General features: G+C 43.9%; 1 protein-coding gene across 3 annotated transcripts in view; it reads right to left on the minus strand.

The window, feature by feature from the left end:
- LOC126365779 (segmentation protein cap'n'collar) overlaps positions 1-26,144 on the minus strand; it is a 765,194-nt gene that overhangs the window by 394,515 nt on the left and 344,535 nt on the right. Inside the window, exon 1 of one of the 3 annotated variants that reach the window (XM_050008344.1) lies at positions 806-939. The exons of the other annotated variants lie outside the window; for them this stretch is intronic. Coding sequence (XP_049864301.1) covers positions 806-814 — 9 coding nt within the window. The 5' untranslated portion in view covers positions 815-939. Of the gene's footprint in view, positions 1-805; positions 940-26,144 lie in introns of those variants that run through there. 3 annotated transcript variants of the gene reach the window in all.

Below are 26,144 nucleotides of genomic sequence, written 5' to 3' on the forward strand. Positions count from 1 at the left end.
AGGTGGTTCGAAAAATCCTCAGCCAGTCACTTAATTGTGATTGCAAAGTAATCATGTAGACGTAGATACATCGGCATTTGTCTTCCAAAATATTAAAAATTCTCCAAACCCTCTCTTCAAACTGTCGGATGGCCGCTCTTGGGTTGTTCAAAATGGTTCAAATGGCTCTGAGCTCTATGCGACTTAACTTCTGAGGTCATCAGTCGCCTAGAACTTAGAACTAATTAAACATAAATAACCTAAGGACATCACACACATCCATGCCCGAGGCAGGATTCGAACCTGCGACCGCAGCAGTCGCGCGGTTCCGGACTGAAGCACCTACAACCACTCGGCCACAATGGCCGGATCTTGTGTTGTAGCGATTAGACTAAATAGTTCAAGAAGTATAGGAACAAGGCTGGATTCTCGAAAATGTCCTCGGATTGTCTGGACTGAAAATATTCACTCAGCGTAGTGAAGCTCAACGGGAAGCAGTTTTAATTAATAAGCAGTGCAGTGACAAGTCGGCGAAGTGGCGCAAACCGAAGATCTTTTATCAGGTTTTAAGTCATATTGATTATCAGCTAATCGATAGTGTGTGTATGTATGTGAAGTTCAGCGCTGTTCTACTTGTCGGTACTGTGAGTCTCATGCCAAAACAGATCACTGAACGAATCTGACGTGAGTACAGGTGCGCGCAGCACCAGATGCAGCAGCCGCTGCGCGCACCTGGCGAATGGCGACCCGATGTTTGAAGGCCGCGCGTCTCCCTCCCCAACCCCCTCCAGGAGCGGCCGGCACGTGGCGCAGCCGGCGTACTCACCACGACCATGTCGGGGCGCGGCGCCGTGCGGCTACTGCGTGGCGGCTGGCGACGCTTCCCGCGTGCGACTGACGCGCCGCGCCGCGGCCGGCCGCGAGGCAGCCCCAGCCGTGACGCCCACGCTAGTCACGCGGCGACGCGCTCCCGGCAAGTCAGCCGACAGCCGTACACATTGTTGCGCGTCGCTCTTTACACTGGCCCGTACCCGTGTGCTTACCGAGTGTCCGGCATCGTTAATCGCATAAACCGCCCAATGATTCGGCAGCACCGGTGTGCAAAACGTCACGACGAAAACAACTTTCGCATGATGTGTCACAGACAAGTAACATAGCTCAATGAAATTTCGACCATACACGGAAGAACTACTACAGTATACACAGTAGGAAACCCAAGTAAGTCGGCCGGAGTGGCCGAGCGGTTCTAGGTGCTTCAGTCTGGAACCGCTACGGTCGCAGGTTCGAATCCTGCCTCGGGCATGGATGTGTGTGATGTCCTTAGGTTAGTGAGGTTCAAGTAGTTCTAACAAGGGAACCTCCCCATCGCACCCCCCTCAGATTTAGTTATAAGTTGCCATAGTGCATAGGCCTTGAAAAACTGAACACAGACCAACCGAGAAAACTGGAAGAAGTTGTGTGGAACTATGAAAAAAATAAGCAAAATATACAAACTGAGTAGTCCATGCGCAAGATAGGCAACATCAAGGATAATGTGAGCTCAGGAGCGCCGCCGTGGTCCTGTGGTTAGCGCGAGCAGCTCAGCTGCGCAAGGAGAGGTCCTTGGCTCAAGTCTTCCCTCGAGTGAGAAGTTTACTTTCTTTATTTTCGCAAAGTTATAATCTGTCCGTTCGTTCACTGACGTCTCTGTTCACTGTAATAAGTTTAGTGTCTGTGTTTTGCGACCGCACCGCAAAACCGTGCGATTAGTAGACGAAAGGACGTGCCTCTCCAATGGGAACCGAAAACATTCGATCGCTAAGTCATAGGTCAACCGATTCCTCCATAGGAAAACACGTCTCATATATTCTATACGACACTGGTGACGGCGTGTGCGTCACATGACAGGAATATATTGTCGACCCAACTAACTTGTACACTTGGCGAATGGATAAAAATATTCTTCTTCCTTGCTCGATTTAGGTTTTCTTGCAGATGTGATAATCACTCCCAAAAAAGTGATGGAAACATAAGAGTTTGTCACATAAACTGCAACAAATGAATGCAAGTTTCACAGTCGCACAGTTTCCCCTGTGCTCCGTCAAAACATATGTTTTTAACGTTTCCAAATTTTTGCGTGTGTAGACCCTCAAATCCAGCATATGTTCAAGCAAATCTGAACATGTCATGGAATTTTGGAGAGCGAAGTTGATTATGTGTGAGAGCCTGAAATTTGATAATTGTCTGAAAATAAAAAATTAAACTTTTCACTCCAAGGAAGACTTGAACCAAGGACCCCTCACATTCCTCAGCAGCTAACGCTAACCACAGGACCATGGCGCTCCTGAGCTCACATTATCCTTGATGTTGCCTATCTTGCACATGAACTACTCAGTTTGTATATTTTGCTTATTTTTTTCATAGTTCCACACAACTTCTTCCTGTTTTCTCGGTTGATCTGTGTTCAGTTTGTCAAGTCCTATCCACTGCGCCAACTTATAACTAAATCTGAGGGGGGTGAGATGGGGAGGTTCCCTTGTTAGTAGGATGTGTGATCACCGCGGACGGCAATCCATGATCTTCAACGTTTCCCATGCTAGTCGCAAGGCTGATAAGAGTTCTTGTGGTAAGGCGTTACATTCCTTCACCAGCGTGGATGACAACTGCTCGTGCACGTGGACGTCCTACAACAAGTCCCCCCCCCCCCTCCCCCCCCATAACGCATCCCACACCTGCTTGAAGGGAATGAAGTGGCAGGAACGAGCAGGCCAGTCCACTCGCCATGTATCCGTTTGCTCCAACATTCCTTCACCTGCGCAGATCGACGTGGTCGCGCATCGTCATCCATAAAAATAAATCACGGAAAGATGCACATGGGGAAGGGGTACAGTGTCATAAGAACGTTGACTGGTGAGTGTACCGTGTTCAAAGATTTGGAGTTTAGCACGTCCTTGCAACAATATTATGCCATTCCAAACCATAACACCTCGACCACCAAATCGATCATTTTCCACAGTACTGGACGTACCCACATGTGGCTCGAAGTGCAAACACGCAATACCACATTGTCGAAAACGATCGTTTTGGCAGCCCAGGTATTACGGTGTGGGGAGGCATAATGTTGCATGGACATGATGGCATCCAAATATTTAAACACCGTGCACTCAACTGCCAACGTTACCGTCACAGTATCAGCGATACTGTGACACAGTACTACTTTCCCTCTTTTCAGCAGTGCATTCGGCCGTAACTTCACGTCTATGGATGACATGTGCGACCGCATCGAACAGCGCAGGCGCAGGTGCTCTTGCAACGAGAAGATATTCCGTGAATGACCTGGACTTAGTGTTCCACCGACTTAAGTCCTATCGAGCACGTGTGGGATGTGATGGTGAGACGTAATTCAGGACGTTCACATGCACATTTGAACATCCAGCAGTCGTCAGTTGTGCTGATGGAGCAATGGGACGCCCTATCACAAGAAGTCCTTACCAATCTTGTTGTCGGGTATTGCTGTCCGTAGTGATCACACACCGTACTAAGAACTATGTTCCGCTTCGTGTAATGTCCAAGGGGACCATCATAAAGCGCGGTGACGTCATTGCAATTATTGTCTTTGAATAAAAGTGTCATTTCTGTTCGTCTCATTGCATATTTCTTTGCATTACCTTCTCTACTACACTATAGCAGCTTTTCTACGAATGTTCCACGTTTTATCGAGTTATGTTACTTGGCAGTGACACACCATGCGAAAGTTACTTTCGTCCTCGAGTTTTTCACTCCAGCGTATAATCGCCTTCTTCATATGATCTGAGGCAACAATCACCAAATCACAGACCGACGCCAGTTTTAAAAATAATAAAAAACTGTTTTGATGCATTGATCTCTTAGCTTGGGCGCAACTAAGTATTCTATTTCACCCCAGAAATGAGACAGCAAAGAAAGCAGAGGGTAGAAGCGAGGAGTCCTGGGCCTTGTACCGAAATGGGTGAAGTTGGTTTCACCTGTCGGATGGATTACGCTTTCTTTTCACTGATTTTCTTGCAATGGGCTGAAAAAATAGTCTCAGAATGCAACCAAAAACTTTTGGACCGCACACGGAAGTTATTTCAACAACCGGATGATTCTTTGCCTCTCTGTCAGGGTCAGTGGCAAATACAAGGCGCGCAGAGAGAGCGGTGCGTATACCTGCTGAAGTATTAGAACGCATTAAAACTGCTTATCTCAGCCACCCTCTGCACTTTTGATCCACTAGATGTAATAAGCGTTCAAGGCTGTTATAAGTGACCACCACCGCCACCACCACCACCAACAACAAACAACACCGAGCTGATGTTTCCAGCTGGGACTACCTTCGCACTGTCGACATCACGCCTAACGCTCCCCCACCATGCCCTACACAGTGGCTTGCGGAGTATATAGGATGCAGTAGCACAGGACTTGGCATTCTGCAAGACAACAAAACCGCGCACTTCCCGAAATACGAGTCTCGTCTGGGACCAGTGTTTGTAGCTTGTGACTCTCAACATTTGCAGAGGATTATATAGATTTTGTTATGTCCAAGCATTACGTGCGCTATAGTTACTAAAGAATTTAACACGGCTCAACTAGTTGAGGGTCGCACACTCATCAGGTCGTATTCCACAGAAGAGGTATTAACAGTTCGATCAAGCGAAGCAACGATTTTAGTTTCCAATACATCCTGTAGAGTCTACGGAACATAGCTGCAGATCACTTCCACTGCAGTCCAACACAAGACGATGAAGTAGTAACACTTATTTAAGGCTATCTGCCCATTTCTAGACACATGTTGACATTACCTTGCTTGTTCCTTTTAACTTGTTTGTTCCTTTTCAGCCCGCCGGCGTGGCCGAGCGGTTCTAGGCGCTACAGTCTGGAACCGCGCGACCGCTACGGGCGCAGGTTCGAATCCTGCCTCGGGCATGGATGTGTGTGATGTCCTTAGGTTAGTTAGGTTTAAGTAGTTCTAAGTTCTAGGGGACTGATGACCTCAGAAGTTAAGTCCCATAGTGCTCAGAGCCATTTGAACCATATTTTTGTTCCTTTTCCTGTCAATACCACCTGTAGTTTATCCCCTTGCTTAATGTTTACCTCCATATTTAGGCTGCTATGTTTCCTAAAGAGAAGTCGACTGTTTCCTCTAATCACATTACATGGTACAACTTGGCTCTTATAAAAACTGAGCTACAGATCTACTCATCTGGAATAGCGACATCTGAACGAGCAATCATTATAAAAAAGTAAAGAACATTAATACCCGATTAAAAATGATTAGCAGGAACGCCGACAGCTTCATTTTTGTTATAATGGCAGTGGACTACCAAGAGCTCGATACTTGACTGTAATGTTAATAGCTTTTTCTCTGTTCCACTCACCAATGGAGGATTGCTTGCAATACGAGCAGTTGCTGCAACTTTTAGCATTTATTTAGTGTTAGTTGCCTTAAACTCATCACGAAATTCATTATCCGATGCGGAATTTTCTAGGAGAGCGGTCTTGCTTTTTACAAATATTGATAAGCAATCTCTCGCATGAGGAGCGACATCAGTCCATTGCTGATACAGCAGATTTGTACCGAATCGAGTAGGGTGTCTCTAAACTGACTTTATCACTTCCAATAACCTGACCTGTTTCCCAGATCTCCCTCTCTTCCCCTCCCCCCTCTCTTTCTCTCTCTCCTCCCTCCCCTCCTCCCCCCGCCCCACACTAGCAAAAGTTCGCTCACACATATGCACTTTCTTCCAGTGAGGTTACCGCAGTTAAGCGCTGTTGGGCGTGGCCGGCACTTGGATGGGTGACCATCCCACGCCATGCGCTGTTGCCATTTTTCGGGGTGCACGCAGCCTCATGATGCCAAATGAGGAGCTACTCGACCGAATAGTAGCGGCTTCGGTCAAGAATACCATCATAGCGACCGGGAGAGTGGTGTGATGACCCCACGCCCCTCCTATCCGCATCCTCCTCTGAGGATGATACTGCGGTCGGATAGTCCCGGTAAGCCGCTCGTGGCCTGAAGACGTAATGCTACATGCACTTTCACAGATTTTCCTATTTGATAGAGATGGATGGAGTCGAAAATGGTACCACTGACTCAGTAGTATATATTGTATCTGATTCCCTTTGTTATTACATTAATACCACTTCGTTGAAACGTACAAAATGCTAACTGCAACAACTCTTATTATTTCTTGGAAAGAACGTGATTCATTAAAAGTAGCATCTTTCAGTTTTCATCGTGACTGTTATTACATAAGGATTTGTAGCTTGTCGCGATTCCACGAACAACTTGACAGATCGCCTTACGGCTACCTTTCATTTCTCGATACGTCCACTGCAATGCTCCTTGTTCTGGCGTCCAACGATTGCAGCGCGGCATTTCGTAAGCTTGCTACGTATTGCGTCAGACTCGCAGTGATGCTTCTCCACGCTGACTAGTTTTAGCAAATCCTCAGCTCTCTGGAATACGGAGTCTATATTTGCGTTGCGATAGAATTAAGTTCAGCCGTTTTCATCTGCACCCGACAAGCACGTCCATACTGCAAGATAACGAAGTTACTTCTTATTACCAGAATTACTTACTGCAAGAATCATTCTAATACATAAAATTCCCAATTTGTCTAGATTAAATTCAAGGCAGTCCGTAACATTGGCATATAGAATTACAGTATTGAAAAGTCGCCAAGAATTTCTTTCTTCGCTCAGCAGTTTTAATATCATATCATTGCTTCGTTTACAGCATTAAAAACGCTCTGCTTTCGTTTTCTAGAGAAACTAACTCTTTTGCAGCCAGTGTCTTCCGTCGTACCGTTAAGTTTCAAAGACAATACTTCTGCATCAGTTTGGTGGTGATGAAATTATGAGCCTAAATTTTCGCCTTAAATAATCACCCTTTTCTTTCTGCTGGTAGAATGATTTCACGTACACATACTTGTTACTGTGATACCTCCAGGTGGTCCTTCAAACTACATGCTATTTGGGCAGCTTCTATCACAGGTAAATGACGGGAATAGGGTGAATATGCAGTTCACCTCATTTCCGTCTTTTAACTATATTGGAAACTCCCCTCATTGTTCCCTGTATCTTTTTCATAAACTATCCAGTTCTAAGATGCAGTTTGCTAATTAAGTATTTTTTTCCATTTCAGTATCTCAATCTTTTTTTTAGAACTCTACAAATAAATAACAAAACAATTTCTTGATTTCATTTTATTCTCACCATCCTGGAACTGCTGTGGTCCAAACTCGCAGGACAAATTACCTATCCTCGGAAGCAACACGACAACATCGATAGAACTAGTTATGGGACCAAAACATGTTTGTATTTACCATGGAACATTTTCTTGATTTGACCCCGATAATAACTGACAAAATTGTAATACCTAAGTACAGAGGAGTGATACATAGTACATACGCACTGATGAGCCAAAATACGAGGGGCGTTCGATAAGTAATGCAGCACATTTTTTTTCTCGGTCAATTTCTGTTGAATAAATGCGGAATTTGTTGCGAGAGACCGTGGGATGTTTCAGCTTCAGCTCCTATAGTTTCTTGAAGTTCGGATATGTGGCAGCGCTATACACAGCCTTCAAAAAGGCGTCTCTAACGGAAGGCGAGAGTTGTCATTGAATTTCTTTTGGCGGAAAACCCGAGCATAACAGACATTCAGAGGTGCTTGCACAATGTCTACGGTGACCTGACAGTGAAACAACCCGTGAGAAGCTTACAAAACGTCAGAGTGTCCCTCCTCATCCACGCTACTCCCGGGAGCAGTACGTGAATAATGGGGAGGCTATTGATGCAGCAAGACATTGGCTCCGACGTCGATCAGTAGTGTTACCACGTGGGCATACAGCCCACCACCCCCATCATCATCCCGTTAAGATGGCGTAAGGCTGTCTCATTGAACGGAGATTATGTTGAAAAACAGGATTCTGTAGCCAAAAACGTGGGGAATAATAAGGTGATAAGGTGTATTGGAATTGTGCCCAGACAATGCGACGGGGGGGGGGGGGGGGGGTCGGTCATCTGCGTTTTTGATAACGCTATCGTTCAGTCCACCTACCTCGATAGGATTCTTGCCGATGTCCCTTCACTCTGTGATAGCAGATACATGCTAGGCAGTGTAAAGCAACGTTGATGAATCACTACCTACCTACCACACAGAGGCCGTGTAACTCAAGTTGAAAGTCTGTTCCTGAAAGTGCATGATCAAAAGATCGGGCGTTCGGGATCTTCAGTCTACTTGCAGAAAAGCGTTTAAAATTAGATTAACTCTCCTTTTTATTCATACTGAAACACACGAAATGGCTATCAAGTCCGTATTTAATATGGTAAAACGTTAACATTCAAAGTTCACTGTCTGTATGACAAGTATTCACTCGAAAAGCAGCCAGAATTTTAGTAAGTCCGACCTGACTAATTTTCACGTTCTATCAGTCACAGACCCACAACTATTCGCGAGTTAAACATTCGGTCGTTTCAGTGGTCTTCTTCGTAAGAGGCGCTCGCCAAAATATTCCGTACAGGTCACGAGACACGCCACGCAGAGTTGTTACTACGACCATAAGGTTCACACGCTCATATCTCTCAAACTATTTAATTTAGAAACACCAAATTATCATTAAAATGTTTGTAACTCCAGTCGCTTCGGTCACGATATGTTCGAACCGAAATTAGCTCACTATTTCCTCATCTTACAGAGTATTTTTAAGGAGCGATCTGACATCGTGTTATCCGTAGAACGGCTAGCAAACGACTCTTCTCGAGCTACTCTCCTATATGCCCGCTCCTCTTTTCGCGCGTGAACAGCTTAATTCTGATTGGCTGTTGATCTAAACGACCAATCATAACGTTCCTTCCAGATCATTCTCGCGGCAAATCTTGACTTATCCAATCACTAATTGGATAGTAATTCATGTCAGCAAAACTTCAAATTCTTGTATTTTGTTTAATCAAAATAAACGAAGTGCAAAATATTCTTCCAATTGATGAGTAAACTTATTCCGCCTCCAACTTCCATTTGGAAATTTGGAAATTTATGGTAAGGCCATATGGGACCAAACTTCAGAGGTCATCGGTCCCTAAGTTTACACACTACTTAGTTTAACCTTAAACTAATTTACGCTAAGGACAACACACACACCCATGCCCAAGGGAGGTAACTTCCATTATGGCTACTTTTGTACAAAAGCAAGCACATACCGACATACGGCACCTAAATCGTGTTTGCAACATAATTTTCCCACGGTTCGTTTGTACAAGGCTTTACGAAAAATGAAACATTAAATTTTAACGTATGTCCCACATACACCCTCTCAATCAGTTTCATGCACTCACACGGCAAAATATAATAAAATAATAATGTTGACAGATTTTTGTATAATGTAATGCACAGTGACTAAAGTTCTAAAAAGAAAATTCTAATTAATTGATTTTTATGCGCTGATAACTTTGGAATGGTTCGAATGATAATGAAAGCCAATCTGTTATTGTTCCTAACTTGGTTTTAAAAAACAAGCGTAGGTTTTAGGACTTTTAGGTAATTCTCTTTATCTCCAGAACTATAATAAATAAATTCTGAAATTCTGACAGAATCGTTCCATTAAAAACAAAATGCTGTGTACCAAATTTGAATAAAATTGGATAATAATTAATATGGATTATTTAGATTCGTAGAGGGTATGAACCTTCGTATCGACTGAATGTTACGCTATGCAGTTCTCATGGCAGGCTGTGCTGTGAGCAATGCGAAAAAAATATAGCCAGCCTTCAGCCACTGCAGTGGAAGGCAGCGTGCCTTATTGCAACGAATGTCATCTCGTAACAACTTGCTGCGTTACAACCACGTGACCGCCTACAGGTAGAATGCAGCTCATATGTGATCTAGGCTACACCCTTTCTTCGCCGTGACACCAGTAGGGGGAGGATGGCAGTCCCTTCACCCTGGCTGCCTTTTACACCCCCTGGAAAGATCCTTGGTAATCTTTTGATAGCAAGCTAAATGGACCTGTCACCGTCCTGGAGGGACTGGAACGAGGAAAAATCCCCGCCCACTAATTGCAACTGATACCGGATCCTCCGGGAACACGGTCCAGTGCCCTACCCTCTAGACTACCGCGGTTACTCTAGCGACAACAATATAAACCGCCAATTGGAAAATCCACTGACATAAGCGACTTTGACAATGAGCAGACCGTTACGGCCAAGCGCCAGCGAACGAGCATCTCGGAAACGGCGAAGCTGGTCGGCTGTTCGCGTGCAACTGCTGTCAGCTTCTATGGTGTCTATGGTGAAACCACGAGGAGGGCACAAGGTGTTGGACATTCGTGCCCCGTCACAGAATGTGGAGATCATAGGCTTACCCGCTCTGTAACGCAGGATTGATAGCTATCTGTGGCAAATCTGACGACAGAGTACAACGCTGGTGTAGACACAAGTCTTTCGGAGTACGCCGTTCAGTGCATATGGTTGAACTTAAGACTCTGCAGCAGACGACTCCTATGTTCATTCCCACGTTGAACCATTGACACGTCGATTGCGAGTCCAGTGGGTTCATGATCATCGACGCTCTAACGTGGGTCTGGTCGGATGAATGTTTCTTGTTGCACCAGGTTGGTGATAAGTGTCCGAACGGACCGTCATCCAGGTGAACATTCACTCGAAACATGCGCCACGCCATGGACGTATACTGGTAGGCGCAGTATTATACTATTAGGGACATTCACCAGGGCTTCCATGTTACCTACGGGTGATAATTAAAGGCAATGTGACCGCAGCTGACTATGTGAATATTACTGCGGACCACCTGCGTCCCTTTGCGCTTATTTTCCTTTTCGACGGCGATGGAATCTTCCAGCAGGTTAACTGTCGGCGTCACACGGCAAGAATGTGTTATAGTGGTTTGTAGACAACCATGGTGAATTCAAGTTGATGTCCTGGCCACCAGACTCGCCTGATCTGAAGCCAACATAACGCATCTGGGACGCTATCGAGCGCCAGCCAGCCCACAAACCACTAGTCCGTAATTTAGTGGAACAGCGTGACCTGCTGGCAAACATTTGGTGCCACATAGCTTCGGAAACCTACCAACGTCTTATGAAAATCACGGCACGCAGAGCCGCTGCTGCATTTCGGTGCCAAGGTAGATCAACTCGCTATTATGCAGGTGGTCATAATGTTTTTGCTCTTCAGTGTATATTGCTTCGGGAATTATAATTGGAGTTGGTAATGATAGGAGAAGATAGCTGTAGGGCGTTCCACGCGGTTGTTAACTCTAACGACGTATTGACTCTCCAATAATATTACTGTGACGCAATCCTTCGCACTACATGGTGTCTATGCATTAGTGGATCGTTTAGCATCTCAGACTAAGCCATATGAATCAATATACAAAATACCTAAATTTGAGAACCTACATTAACCAATAAAGGTCCGCATTCTGGCCCTTATGGACCAATCGGGACCGACCGACCGCCTTGTCACCCTTGCCAATGGTGTCATTGGATGCGGTATGGAGACGTGTGATCACCACACTGCTCTTCCAGCTGTTGTCAATTTCCTTGAGCTTAGAGCCGCTACTTTTGACTCAAGTAACTCCTCAATTGGCATCACGACGCCGAGTGTACCCTGCTCCAACCCTACTACCAACGAAAAATCCCTAGTAGTGCCGGGAATCGAACTCAGGTCCTTCGCACAGGTACCAGACACGCTGATCACTGAAGCAAGAGTGTCATTAATGAAATCATCCACAGAACGCGCTACTATACCAAATGGTCAAAAAAATGGCTCTGAGCACTATGGGACTCAACTGCTGTGGTCATTAGTCCCCTAGAACTTAGGACTACTTAAACCTAACTAACCTAAGGACATCACACACATCCATGCCCGAGGCAGGATTCGAACCTGCGACCGTAGCAGTCGCACGGTTCCGGACCGCGCGCCTAGAACCGCGCGACCACCGCGGCCGGCCCAAATGGTCAGTAATCGGACAGATCATACTTGCCGGCAGCAGTGAGGGTTTCTAATATTGTACCCATCGTGTGAAAATTTTGGCATTACAAGCGAATGCTAGGGGAAAAACTCAATGGCCATGGAACAGTCAATCACATCTCTATGGGAATCGTCACAGGGATATGATCTCAGTCGAGCGCAGGATTGGCGTCGTTCAAGACATTTCCAGCCTGAGCTGTTGGCTCACTTGAAGGAAATAGGAATTGATTTCGCCTGTTCCTTCAAAAAAACATATTTATTTCTTTAAAAAACAATCAGAGACCGTTCCCATAATGCTTGTCGCGAACACGGCTACGTTAGAGCATCAAAAACTGAAGGTTAATCGAACATGCAGATAGTTGTAATACAAAATAGTTTGTGAAGCGTCACGTTTCCCTGGTAGAATAGCTACGAATCAGTCCTCGAGCATACAGCAGGGCGCAAGTGTTTTGCTGGCACCATATTTCGGTTACGCAGACCGTCGCTACTATCAGGCGATACTGATGCTACTTCAGCAGTTTCTTTGCTCTGAAGCATGATTTCGAAATCTGGCCTACACAACGGTTCACATCTAGACCTATTTTTTGCTTGGTAGCTCGCAAAATACTAATTTAGTTCGAAAATCTAGAATCCGCTGGAACACTTGCAACATTTTGTTTTGTTGTATGATGTCAAAGAAACATGGTCCTTCGTTTCTAAGATTCTTGTAGCCGTCAATATAAGGTGCTGTATTATTTGTGCGAATGCGTTAGTATTTCACTTTATGAACAAAACAACCTGTGCATATTTTTTGTCACGTTTTTATTTCCATATAACACGTACCATCGCACACGCGCTGAGCAAAATACGAAATTTCAATACAGGAAAGTAATAAGAGATACAAACTTGCTAAAACTGCACATTAAAATCATTCTTGCGACAGTTTGAAGTTAATAGACTTCCGTCTTGTAGCGTACTACACGCCTCTTTCTTTTCCTACTTATCGCCTATCCCATGTCATCCACGTACCAAAGACACGACGCCAAGGCTATGTTTTGAGCTACCGAGAAAAACTACGCACTCGGTGTTTTCCTGGCACTGTCAGTGTGTATACAGCAGGAGGGCGGGACTTGTGCCAACACTTCTCTTTAGTGGAGCCAACTACCCCTTCAAGTTTATACAGCTATGACGTAAAGTAAGATGCTAATTTGGTAAAGGCGTTACATTGACTACATCTATAAAGTGCAGGCGATGTAATGTGCAAAGTATGATAGCAGCCTTCCATCACTTCCGTTACGAACATCAATTATACTGGAACTATCATGGTCCTCGTACAAGAGAGATTCTTCATATTCACGTGGCAGAACTGTCATGTTGTAATAAAAAAGTACAGACAAATCAGAATAGCTCTTTTCACATAGGATCTTTTAGCTTTTCCCGAATTCTTCGTTTCTGTTGATCCACCTTAGATATGATGGTGCGCCATTCTAGCCTAGATCTTTGCCTGTCTACTGAGCAATCAAGGTGTGATAATCCACAGTTTCTGTCTACCTCCTCCTTTGTCCTCCAGCTAAAGGAATCTTTGGTTGCCGGCCGAAGTGGCCGAGCGGTTCTAGGTGCTACAGTCTGGAACCGCACGACCGCTACGGTCGCAGGTTTGAATCTTGCCTCGGGCATGGATGTGTGTGATGTCCTTAGGTTAGTTAGGTTTAAGTAGTTCTAAGTTCTAGGGGACTGATGACCACAGCAGTTAAGTCCCATAGTGCTCAGAGCCATTTGAACCATTTTTGATCTTTGGTTAGAGCATCGTATCCTATCTGCTAGAGCTGGTCACCTAGAAGGGTGACAGGACCTGCGATGACTTATGTACTTTGGGAGAATATTCGCAGCTACAATGAAGTACTTCGCGTGAAACGTAGTCTTATAGCTTATGTAGAGGTTTGCGCAGATGCAAATATCCGCACTAAAAATTACTTTATGGTTAAAAGTTAAAGGACAGAATCGCTATTACAACTCCATAGCAAAAATTATTATTGTTGTTGTAAGCCACTGATGGTGCTTGGCATTTGGGACAAAGTACCACATATTGGCTTCCAATGCACAGTAAGCTCCATGCGTTATTGATACCTCCCATCTTCCTGGTTTTCTGTCAATTTTACATGTGCATCCTGTTCCCGTCGTATCAGAGGTAACACCGTCAATTACCGAAAGCTGCTACAAATGTACCTAAATGTTCGTCTACGATACTGCATCAATTTGAATCTTCACTTCATGGCCTAACTCCTGTTCGTGTATCACATACGTCACAAATTATGTTCGGTACAGAAGGCAAATACTGTAGAGGAAGACAGAGATTGGAATACATCCAGCAAATAATTGAGGACGTAGGTTTCAAGTGTTTATCTGAGATGAACAGGTTGGCACAGCAGAGGAATTCGTGGCGGGCCGCATCGAGCCAGTCAGAAGACTCATAACTCAAAAAATCGATGAGTTTATCAAAATAAAGAGTGAACGCCGAATAACTGTACACTTTCAAAAACTCATACAAACTAAATAGTACAACGTATTCGCTTCAAATGTTAATCTATTTATAAACTATCTTTGGAGCCTTTTTTTTTTTTTTTTTTTTTTTTTAACGGAGTTCTCTTGTTCCAGGCTGGGACCGCCCCACAGAGTTGGTGCAGGAAATGGCAACTACACCACAACAGAAAAGCTGTGTCCTTAAGTTAGCGAAAAGAGGAAAAGGGAGTTGGTAACTGCTATTCAAGAAACATTTTGCACACACTTTCACCAGGAGCCACCGAGCAGAGTCTCCACTCATGCCTGATAGAAACAGTTCGAAGAGAAGCGCTGAATTTGCAAAAGCTTAAGTCCTCGTCGGCCAACTGTGTCGCAGCAAAATGTTGATCGCGATCCGGCAGCATTCCTGCAAAGCCTGTATAAATCGATACGTTGAGCAAGTTCTGAACCTAGAATCCCATAACCAAACGTTTCCAAAGCCCAGTGTAAACGCTTGTGCATGAAATTGTACAGACCGCAGTTGGCCCACTTACTCCAGGAGATTATGCTGTACGATCTGACTTCTGCATTGAACTTCTGGTAAGGATGCGCAATGACGGCAACATTTCACTGAGATTAATTTTTAGTTAGAAAGCAACGTTTCACACTAATGGTAAATTAACGGCACAATGTTCGTATTTGGTAAACGGAAAGTCCCATCGAACAAGAACGAGATTCGCCAAAGGTCATGTGTTCTGCGCAATGTCGAGGGACATTAACGGCCCCATCTTTTTCATGAAGACTTGCTTCCTATGTGGCTTCTGCCTCAATTGAAAGACGAGTGCAACAGCTTCATTTTGCAATAAGGTGTTGCACTGCCTCAATCGCACTGATCTTCGCGGAAACATCTGTACACACATCTGCATGGACGATGTAAATGCGGGATCTGATGATGACATGTGGTGCTGATGGTCACTCACGATCCCAAGACTTAATCTCTCGTGAAGTTTTTATTCGGTCGTTTTAAAGAAAGTGTTTGCTCCACCACTGCAACAAACCTTGCCGGAGCTACGGCAGCGAATCATAATGCGGTAGAGGCCATCAATACCGTCATGTCCCACGTCTTGACGGTTGCTGTGTGACTCGAGAAGCACATATCGAGTCCCTATAGCACATAAAAACACATACAGATATTCTCTATTAACAGGATAAGATTTGAAGCGAATAAGTTTCACCGTTCCCTTTGTATGAATTTTTGGAAATATGAAGTTCTTTTGGGCTCATTCTATACATTTGCAGGTACACAATACACCGCTTATTACTGAGAAGTGTAGAAGATAGCATGATTTAACACTGTGGTGAATTAACGTAATTTGCATGAATTAAATATATGGCTGCTTTAAATGCGACGACATCTTTTAAAGCGACTCCTTTTCACTTTGTAATGTTACAGAACTGTTTGTCAGAATATTTCACAAAACCCGTTTCATTAATAACGACACTATGTTTTAACTTACCGAACGCATCAAAAATCGGCTATGTTGTATTAATGTGTGTTCTAATCAGCCTTACGTTCTTAGAAAATCATTTTGCGATGTGAAGAAATGCACGAACACGCAAAGCAATTACGAGATCCCACCTCTGCAGACGCAAATTTACACCATAACCAGTCCTGCCTTCATAGCTTCGGCGTAACGAACGGATTAAAGTGATTCAGAAACTTTTAATATCTGCGGGTGGAGGCAGTGCTCTTGTATGGCACGCAAACATGCTGAAATACATTTTCCAATCCGAGCACCTGAGAGCCAGTTAAGCTGTCTCTTTCAAAGGAAGGACAATTAAAACTTTTTCTGCCTGACCATTTAACTACTTTATAAGACAGAGGTGACAATAATTATTGTTACTAACATGACAGAAGATCTTGGTGGCTGGGTAACTGCCACGCCACGTGAAAAGCGTGTACGGTTCCGTAGCTAGCGGTCAGCGTCAATATTTTTAAGCAGCAGAAAATATTTATAACGAACTTCGAAACTGTAGGCTCTATTACGATTGACCACAAAGTGGAAACGGAAACCATATCACACAAGTCGTCTCAGTTGTCAGAAAAGGGATTACTATACTAACCCACAGAAAACTAATAATTACCTGAAACTGGCTTACCGTATTTATTATCTTCGATGTGTATTAAGAACCAACATGTCAATTTTAAAAGTGCATATGAATCGCATAAATTTGAACAAAATGGCTGATTCTGGCCATATCATTTGGTACTTCCATATGTCTCTCTAATGACAAAGACAGGGCGAATCTGGAACCTCTTTCTTTTTTGCTAAGAAATTGTGGAACAGCTGAAGTGTAGCAGCGATAACAATACGCGCAAAGCGCTCTAACCGCAACCACTGACGTGCATTTTCCTAAAATTCTTTTGAGGCATTACATTTGACATAGCAAAAATATGAGACACAGCATTTAGAAGCCTCAGAAATGTTCTCTCGCAGAAGAGCTAAAGGTGTGAATCTGAAAAGTTTAATAGAGAAAGTAATAGAAAGGTGGAGAAAGAGACGAAGTTTCTAAAGGCAAAAATATCCTAGCTTCACGATCAGGCCCAGATCACCGCGCCATGCCGACCGCCCGGCGTCAATCGGATGCGTCAATGGGAGGGCATGGCGTCAGCACACCGCTCTCCTGACATTCCTAAACTTGGAGCCCTTACTTCTCTTTTAGCCAGCGTCTTAACAGGCATCACAAAGTTGAGTGGCTCCCTTGCAGTCCTCCCACCATGGAATAATCCCTGTCAGCGCCGGTAATTGAACCAGGGTCCTTTGCATGGCCGTCAGCCACACTGACCGTTCAACTACAGAGCTTGAGCGTTTCTAAAGACAAAGGCTATGCAAATACCTTTCACAGACCATTCGATAAAAACAATCTCTATAGTATGGATGCTTTAGAAAGAACCATTAAATGGTCGATAGGTGTAAGGACGGAAATTATACCATTTTAATAATAACATTACGATAAATTCGTCATACTACTAAAACAAAAGGAGTTTAGGTTGGGCGACATACGCGTTGCCATCATTTTAATAATCAGATGGCGTGCTTGCGAGGAAATTCTGAATAATCCAACGAAAACGAAGGTTAGAAATTAGCGAGCCGTCGATGTCGAGATCTTAAGAGGCAAAGTTGTTGCTCGAAGTGATTAATGGGAAGAGAAGTAATAAAACCGTAGTTTCATTGAAGGAACCGTGGGGCCTGGTCGTCTAAAACGTTTGCCTGGAAACAGACCAGTCGCGTGATCGAAACCGGTCAGACCACGAATTTTTCAATCTGCGTTTTAACCTAGTCTTCACCTCTCAGCGACGTGAGAAGTCGCCAGAAACGACATTGTAGGTCCCCTCTCTCCGTTAGGACAACTGGGGTAGCTTAGGGACACGCGAGTTGCCGAAGAAGTGTCCAATTGAAAGAATTGCACCAAAGTCAACGACGCACAAGAAATTATTATTAAAAGGAATCAGCACTACAAGTACATCAAGCGATTTGCGGAAACTACGGGAAACGAAAATTAGAATTTCCCGATGGGATGTGAACCCTAATCCGATCTACTAAGCGTGGCTCGGCGGTAAGCGCCAAACAACAAAATCCAAAGTTGCAGGACTCGATGCCTGGTCCGTCCTAGATTTCTTTCTGCCACCTACTGCTTCTTTCACATGAATCAATGACCTGTAGCTTGTTCACGTGAAAACAGCTAACTCGCAATGTCATTCGGAGTCCACATTAAGTTCCATATTCTCCTATAACTGTCTGAGTAAGTCAGGACCAAGCATCATAAAGCATTTTGGTATTCAGCCTTCATGTAGAGTACAGTGATACTTTGTCCATCTCTTTATTACGAGTCCCGAGTCAGCTATCTAGCGTGCCGCCTAGCTCGGCAACCTCTGCAGTGTGTATGGTGCGTCGCTGGCAGTACGGCGGAAGCAGAACGTGAGCACAGTCAAAGATATGTTACTCTGTGGCGTGAGTCAAGCTGCCGGGTTTTTCCGGTACCTGTGACTCGAGCAACGAGCAGCGCTCGCTGTCCACAACTGACGGCAACGCCAACACCATATAGCCGTTTTCATTGATACAGTATAAAAATTTGATTGATTTGTTACAGACCATCACTTTTACGGTATCGGGCGACTCATAGAAAATGATCTGGCAGACAATCAGTTTGAATTCCGGAGAATTACTGCCTATATCACTTATAGAAGTCAGGCAAGCCCAAACGTACAGCAGTGTTATAAAAAATCTTTTGACAATTTTAACGGAAAACATTATTTCAAATTCTGACGAAAGAGAAATTTGGAATAGAAATTATGATTCAAGCGGAAGATAACTTTAAGGTTTTCTTATGATACTGTAATCCGTCAGCGAGAGGCTATAAGACGAACGTTCATAAAACGTAAAATATGGGTAATGGAGTGCAGCCGAATTAAATCTGGTGATGCTATGGGAATTGATTAGGGAATGAGAGACTGATAGTACTAGAGCTGTTTTGCTATTTGGATAGAAAAATAACTGAGGCAGGACGATAAAAAGAGCGTGTACGGAGAGTCGATAAATAAGTCACAAACGCCAGAATACGGCATAATGCTGTCACGTGGAATGTAGCTTATACACAGTATTCCGAAGCCATTTTTTAAAGATCTGCAGTCAGAATAAGATGGCAAGTGTGCCATGAGAGTGTACCCGACTAGGGCAACGCGATTTTTATGAGCCGAGGTACTATCTGCAGAGCACGCCCACAGCGAAATTCGTTCTGTATGTGGTTAAAACGGCAATCAATATTTTTTCTCAATTGGATAAAGGAATTTCGCAAAGGATAAAAAAAATCACAAGGAGCTTCCTATCGGCGATAGTCAGCCAGTGACAGTACATTGTTTGCATGTCTAGGGGTATTTCGCTACCCTCAGGACACATCGGGCATGTGGGGTGCAGCAGTTTAAGGCACCAAATATTCTGGTTACAAGGGCTATTCGGAAAGTACGGAACGATCGGTCGCGAAATGGAAACCACAGTGCAAATCAAAACTAGTAGCAGTTAGCTACAACTTCCAGTTATCTCTGTACACAGCTCCCCGTCCGACTTAAGACATCTGTCGTAGCGTTGTACCAACTTTCCAGTACCCTTGTCATAGAAGGCAGCCTCCTGTGCTTTCCGACAATTTTCTATGCTGGACTGCAGTTCGTTGTCTTTGTCAAAATGTTGTCTTTGTAGTCAGAGGTTTATTTGAGCAAGGATGAAAATCAGAGGGAACCAAGTCCGAGCTGTATGGTGGGCGATCAAACATTTCCCATTGACAACGTTGCAGAAGCGTCCTACTTGCCCCTTCAGGGTGCGGCCGAGAACTGTCATGAAGAAGGAACTGCATGACAGTTATGTTATGTGGGGTTGCATGAAGTCAGGCGAAATGTCTCGGCAGGCACGCATGTTTGGCGAGAGACATTATTTTCTAGGAATCTTTACGCGCTCACTGTGCCCTCGGAACTGAGAAGAGCGGTGTGCAGCTATATATGGGCACATTAAAGACACTGCCCAAAACATCTGAGCTGAGCTTGATCGGATTTACACTGTGGTTCCCATTCCACGACCGATCGTTCCTTATTTTGTGCATAACTCTGGTATATCCCAAAAGGTCACTTGTTATATGTCAGATAGACGAATTCTATGGTGCAGGCTGTTAACGCATGTCGAGCCATGGGATAAGTGTTTAAGTTTACCAGGGGAGTAATGTTAAAAAGGAAAATAAATTCCAGGCTGGTAGCGCGGCTTTGATGTCCCAGTCCCTGACGTGATTTATTTATTGACTCTTCCGCGCAGACTAGCAATGCCAAGAAAAGAGTTTCTGAAGAAGAAAAATATTTTAACACCTAATACAAATTTAACGGTTAGGAAATACTTTGTGGAAGTGTTTGTGAGAAATGTAACGGTATATGAACGTCAAAGGTGGACGACGGCAGAGCGGAAGAAACTTTTCTGTAACTCCACATTTGTAATTTTGGGGTTACAGAAGTCGGTTGAGAATTAGATGGAAAGATCAAGTATCTAACGAAGAGGAAGTGAACCGAATTGGGGAGGAAAGAAGTGAGTGGCCAACGGGCCACATTCTGAGGCATCAAGGAACAAACGGCTCATGAGGGAAAAGAGTGTGTGTGTGTGTGTGTGTGTGTGTGTGTGTGTGTGTGTGTGTAAAGCAGGGGACCAAGGATTGACGAAAGTAAGAAAAAGTCGTAGCAGCTTACAGGAATGCAAGTTGGCGCTGACGCTACAGCCTGAACTACCAACATCGGCCTATTTAATTTACTAACAATGAATCGGATGATGTTTGCCGCAATAAATTGATTGCTCGTGCTACGTACTTGCTCAGAGAACTTTCTTCTTACTGTGCCCTTCAACCTTAAGACAGTGGACATCTCATGCCGCTACAGTAGTAATCATACCACACTTACCCCACGATGAATATACCTATCACGCCAGTGACCCATAGACAGTGAAGTGTATACGCTCTTCCTCTCTATCCGGAAGACTCATGTCATTCTTTGTTCGATACTCTTTGGTTCAAGGTAGTAGATGTTACTGCGAGGCAATGCACTTGCGTTGTGAACTTGCATTGCCGAGTTTTCAGAAATTTCATTTTGCATTATTTGTCACGATTATCCAGGAAGCTTCACACAAGACATAAATTCTGAGAATCACAGCGAACCTTTACCGATCGTTGCAGAGATGTTTATCAATTCTGCACGTGTCTTAAATCACATTTTTTGGCTATATGTTTCATTCATGCTACGTAAGATATTGTTTTTCTGGTGGGCTGGGAGTAGTATCAACTGCAGGGTAATAAAATTCAAGAATAGCAAGAATGGTGTACGTTTTCTACGCCACGGCTGCGTGATTACACTATTTGATTAAAATTTCCATCTTTGTTTCGGTTTCATATTTCAGAAATGATGAACACAGCGAAATTTACGGACGCTCAAGTCTCATATTTATGTAGAGCTAAGGAAACGCGATGAGTCCCGTAAGCAGCTGCAACATGTAACACTTCCACTGAAATTCAGCGGACACAATGGCTTAAAATACATCTTTTCCGTTCAAGCGAGGTAATTACAATCGTTTGTTAGAAGAATGTACTTAAGTTCGACAGTTAACCTGTCTCTCGTAAGAAAGTCGATCTCATTTAAGACACGTAACCGTTTCATGAAATTCCATATATCATCTGTATTATTCCACTCAAAAAGTACTTTCTGCCTAGTATGAAGCGTGTAAGTGTATAAAACCGAGAAGTTCAGTAAAAAACGGCGTCGAAATGCACAGTTCTTACAATGAACTGAATTTCCGGGTTCTCCCACTCTTCCCGTATTATCCAACACGCTCTCCACGCTTTTCGTCCACTCCTCTGGGCAGCATCACCATATTTGTCAAACACTGACTTCAACCGGTTAGCGTTTGATCTAGTGTAACAACAACATCCCTTGATCAACTGTGCAGTAGATGAAAGTCTTGTGGAAAGTGACTTGTCAGTCTGGGTTCCTTAACAGGTACTATAGAGGAGAGAGTAACATCCAAAGAAGAGCAACAGGTTCGTCACGTGTTCGTCCAGAAACAACGAGAACGACAAAGAGATGGCAATCCGAACATCACTGACAGATATAGTACTTCCTCTGACACCCATCTAGCGAAATGATCTTGACGATAAGAGGTGAGTGGGACCAGCATGTACCACCGCCTATGCATCGTAAGATGGCTATGCAGTATAGATGACACCCGACAAGTCTGCGATGTTCTGTACGCACGACTTCATTGTAATTAGAGAAGGCTGCACGAAATGCTGATATTGTTGCAGAACATTTCATGCCATTGGTTCTTTGCATGTGATCGTAAACAGTGTACCTACTGTATAATGCGTAAATAAAACTTCCAGTGGGGCCATTCCTTTGGGTAATTGTTCTCCATTTTTCGCTAAGCAACAAACCCAACACTCAGTCATTTACGCGGTGAAACGTAGGTTAATGTGATTTGCCAATTCACTGATCTACCAAGCCATACTACTGGTGACAATACGTACTGTGTAAACTGGCTGCGTACACAAGTATGTAGCACTACCGACAATTACTTACCCGAGAACCACGTCCTTCCATTCAACATCATGCGCCACTCACCTGAAACAAAGAAAATTGGATACTTCAGTTAGACCCACAGTAATATTGTATACTATGGCACTGAAATAAGTCAGTTATTAGCTATGTAACAATGAAAGCGGATTGATGAAATATGAGCCGGAACCAATACAGCATAAAAACTGAAAATATCATCAATTTCATGGTTGCGTACAAATTTCTCGTGAGTATAGTTGTAAGAATGTACCGTACTGTTAAAAATGTTAGGACTTAATCAGATCCAGTGGAAATACGCCGAAGTAGCTGATACTGAATTTTCCTTTTGGTAACCGCTTAACTTACTTTCCTTACATATATCAAATGCTCGTTCCTTGACAAGGGTAACAGCAGTCATTGAAAATGGAAGGCAGTTTAGGATATACCATGTCGTCGACGACGTGCTCGCTGGAGAGTATAGTTAGGCCAGGTAGCGGTACAACGGATCATACGCCATAATAAGTATGAGCACTTTGGGATAGTGGTGAAATGTTATGATACGACGACTGAATAGCTTCATTATATGGGAAAAAGTTTACATTCATCATTCCGAACGCATTCTGTATGATGTTTGAATATATATTCGAGAGCATACAACTTAATAAGTCAACATCATAGACCTTCTTTCTGTTTGCATGACTCGAATACAGATGAATGCGATCGAAAGGGCATCACTGTATGAAATCGAGAAGTTCGAGCGTTCCACAGGTGTTGTGTGCGTCCAGGACTTTGGAAGCGCTTTAGATGGTAAGTATAGGAAGCACTTAACATAATCGCAGCTTGATAAAAAAAATTAAAAATCCTGGAACTAACTCTGCGATCACGTCCTGAAGACCACCTGGTGCTGACAGGGAGCCTTGTCAGCTTCTGTCAGCGTTGTCATTGGATGCGCTATGGAGAGGCGTGAGGCCAGCACACCGCTGTTCCCAGGTTTCTGGCCTTGGATCCTCTACTTCTCACTCAAGTAGCGCTTCAATTGGCTTCACGGAGCTCACTGCAACCCTTTCCAGCCCCCTCACCAAGAAAAAATCAATGATAATATGCAATCATACAAAGAATGGAGGAAGAAAAGACAGTGGTATGCGGCATTAAAACATTTAATCGCAGCTGCGGACCCAGTCTCAGTGAAGACATTTCGAAGAACACCGAAAAAATCTGACACACCTGATACAACTGTTGTCACTCGCAAATACTTAGCAGGCATAATATACTGCGTTATTACTTCACCAAACTCATCACAAATCTCGTTCGTCTCCTATAGCGAGACACCTTTTGGGCAATTGATATCTGTGGCAATAGGAACAGACATTCGTCCACGGAATAAAAATAAAACCAATGTCCCAAATTCTGAGAAATAAAAGGTGCAGGACAATCTCTTTATGCTCTTTATCTGAGGTTTTTGAAATAAATAGTAATTAATAGCTGAAAAGTTTCTGGTCACATAAAGTGTATCAGACGTAATAGCAGTGGATTTCGTTGACCGTAGAGGGGAGCTGTTCACAACGGTATAGATTCGAGCAGCACACATTTGAGATCGGCAGATGTAATGTACGCTGATAGTGAAAAATAAAATCCTACGATCCTCAAAACGTCGTGATTTTTTTTCTGCCGAAAAATCTGCCGTGAATTATCTAATTTGACGATTGGAGAATGTTACAGCACCGCTAAGCAGCACCCTTACGCCTTATCTTAAAACGCAGTTGCTTCTTCTTCCGTACATCACATCTGTTAAGTAATCCCAAGTGACCACCGGAAGTTCCAAATAAACACAGGTAGTTCTAAATAACAAAAGGCGGTCGCTGACTCATTCAGAACCATGTTTAACCTTCTCGCGTGTTTACTCTGCAAGTAAAAATGGACAGAAAATATACCTGCGACATTTTTAACAAATACAACTGTCTAAAGAATTGAACCAATACTAGAAACAAAGACATCGTGTAACTTGGTACTCTGAACAGCAGTGCAAGCAGAGCAGTACTCAAACCTTCTCACTTCATCAACATTCTTCTTCATTCAATTCAGCGACAACTCGCTTGAAAAAAGAAGAAAAGAAAAAGAAAAGCGAAAAATGGAGGAAATATAAACAAAGGCCAGCCGAGAACTGTAATCTCGTCCAGCTGTCACTCCTGCCATTTTATCACAAATGAGAAGCTGGCGTCATGACCAGCAGATTTGTAAAGGGCACGAAAGGCCTCCATGCCGCAGAATCGTCAGCGAACATCCGTTGCAATGCAAACTTTTAGCTCCACAGCCTGCTAGCAAACGCGATCCGATAAAAGAGCTCGTTCGGTTTTACGGCTGCCAGAGATAAAGACGCTTTGGTAGATACAGATGTGTTTGCTATCATAACACGTGTTTGGCTCATGTTGATTTCTTACGAGTAAGCTTATCTATCCGGAGTACTACAGATGGTTCAAATGGCTCTAGGCACTAAGCGACTTAACGTCTGAGATCATCAGTGCCCTAGACTTAGAGCTACTTAAACCTAACTAACCTAAGGACATCATACACATCCATGTCGGGGCAGGATTCGTACCTGCGACCGTAGCAGCAGCGCGGTTCCGAATTGAGGCGCCTAGAACCGCTCTGCCACAGCGGAGCCAAAGTTGTAATTATCAACTACAAAAAATGTAGTTGCTGAAGTATTTGATTGTTTCTTTGCAGGTACGCCAATCCTGGCACACAATGAAACCCCGTGCCACAGTACTGCAGCATGACGCTAGAAAAACTAAAACAAAATGGCGCGGCCCACTCGTTATGTTGACTCCAGTGATGGGTTGCAAATAATTTAAAAAAAACATCTGTTGTTCCAATAAGCAATACTCTTCGGAATGTTCGGAAGAACAGACACCACGCATTAATATAATTGATTCGCATCGATGGGCAATGAATGCACCACCTTCAGTGCGAATGCACATTTCGTTCGAGCTCCAGCGGGAATCTAAACTTAGCAAGCATGGAGGACACGGACGGGGACTGCAGATAGATGGTGCTAGGTAGGATATGAGTCGTCCAGGGAGCGTGCCCAGACAGTCCGCACATTTTCGATAAACACTACGTCCGGATGGCGCAGTAGTTAACACAACACGTAGGAAGTAGGAGAAGCAGGGTTCGCGTCCAGGTCCGGCACAGATTTTCACTCGTTGCGGCTCATTCCGCACAAAGCCCAATTGCAGCTGATGTCTCAGTTGCTTCCGTTTCCTTTCTTCCCCACTCCCCCTTCCCCACCACTTTCAATTACATAATAATCAATCCTTTTTTGCACCCTTAACAGAACGGTTATACTCAGCTTTCTATTAGTATGCAGTGGCAAAATGAATGACTCTCTGGAATAGGATATGTTGCACGAAGCTTACAACTTTATCAAAAAAATAACTAACGGCGCAATTTGGTCGTAAAATAACACTCGAGTCGCTTTCCTGATTTCCGTGGCGCAGCGCCGTATTTCAAATTAGGAATGAAATAAAGTAATCAAAAATCGATAACGGATGTTAACGTCTCCCGATGAT

This window comes from Schistocerca gregaria, chromosome 4 (assembly GCF_023897955.1).
Source record: "Schistocerca gregaria isolate iqSchGreg1 chromosome 4, iqSchGreg1.2, whole genome shotgun sequence".
In the NCBI taxonomy this organism is placed as follows: domain Eukaryota; kingdom Metazoa; phylum Arthropoda; class Insecta; order Orthoptera; family Acrididae; genus Schistocerca; species Schistocerca gregaria.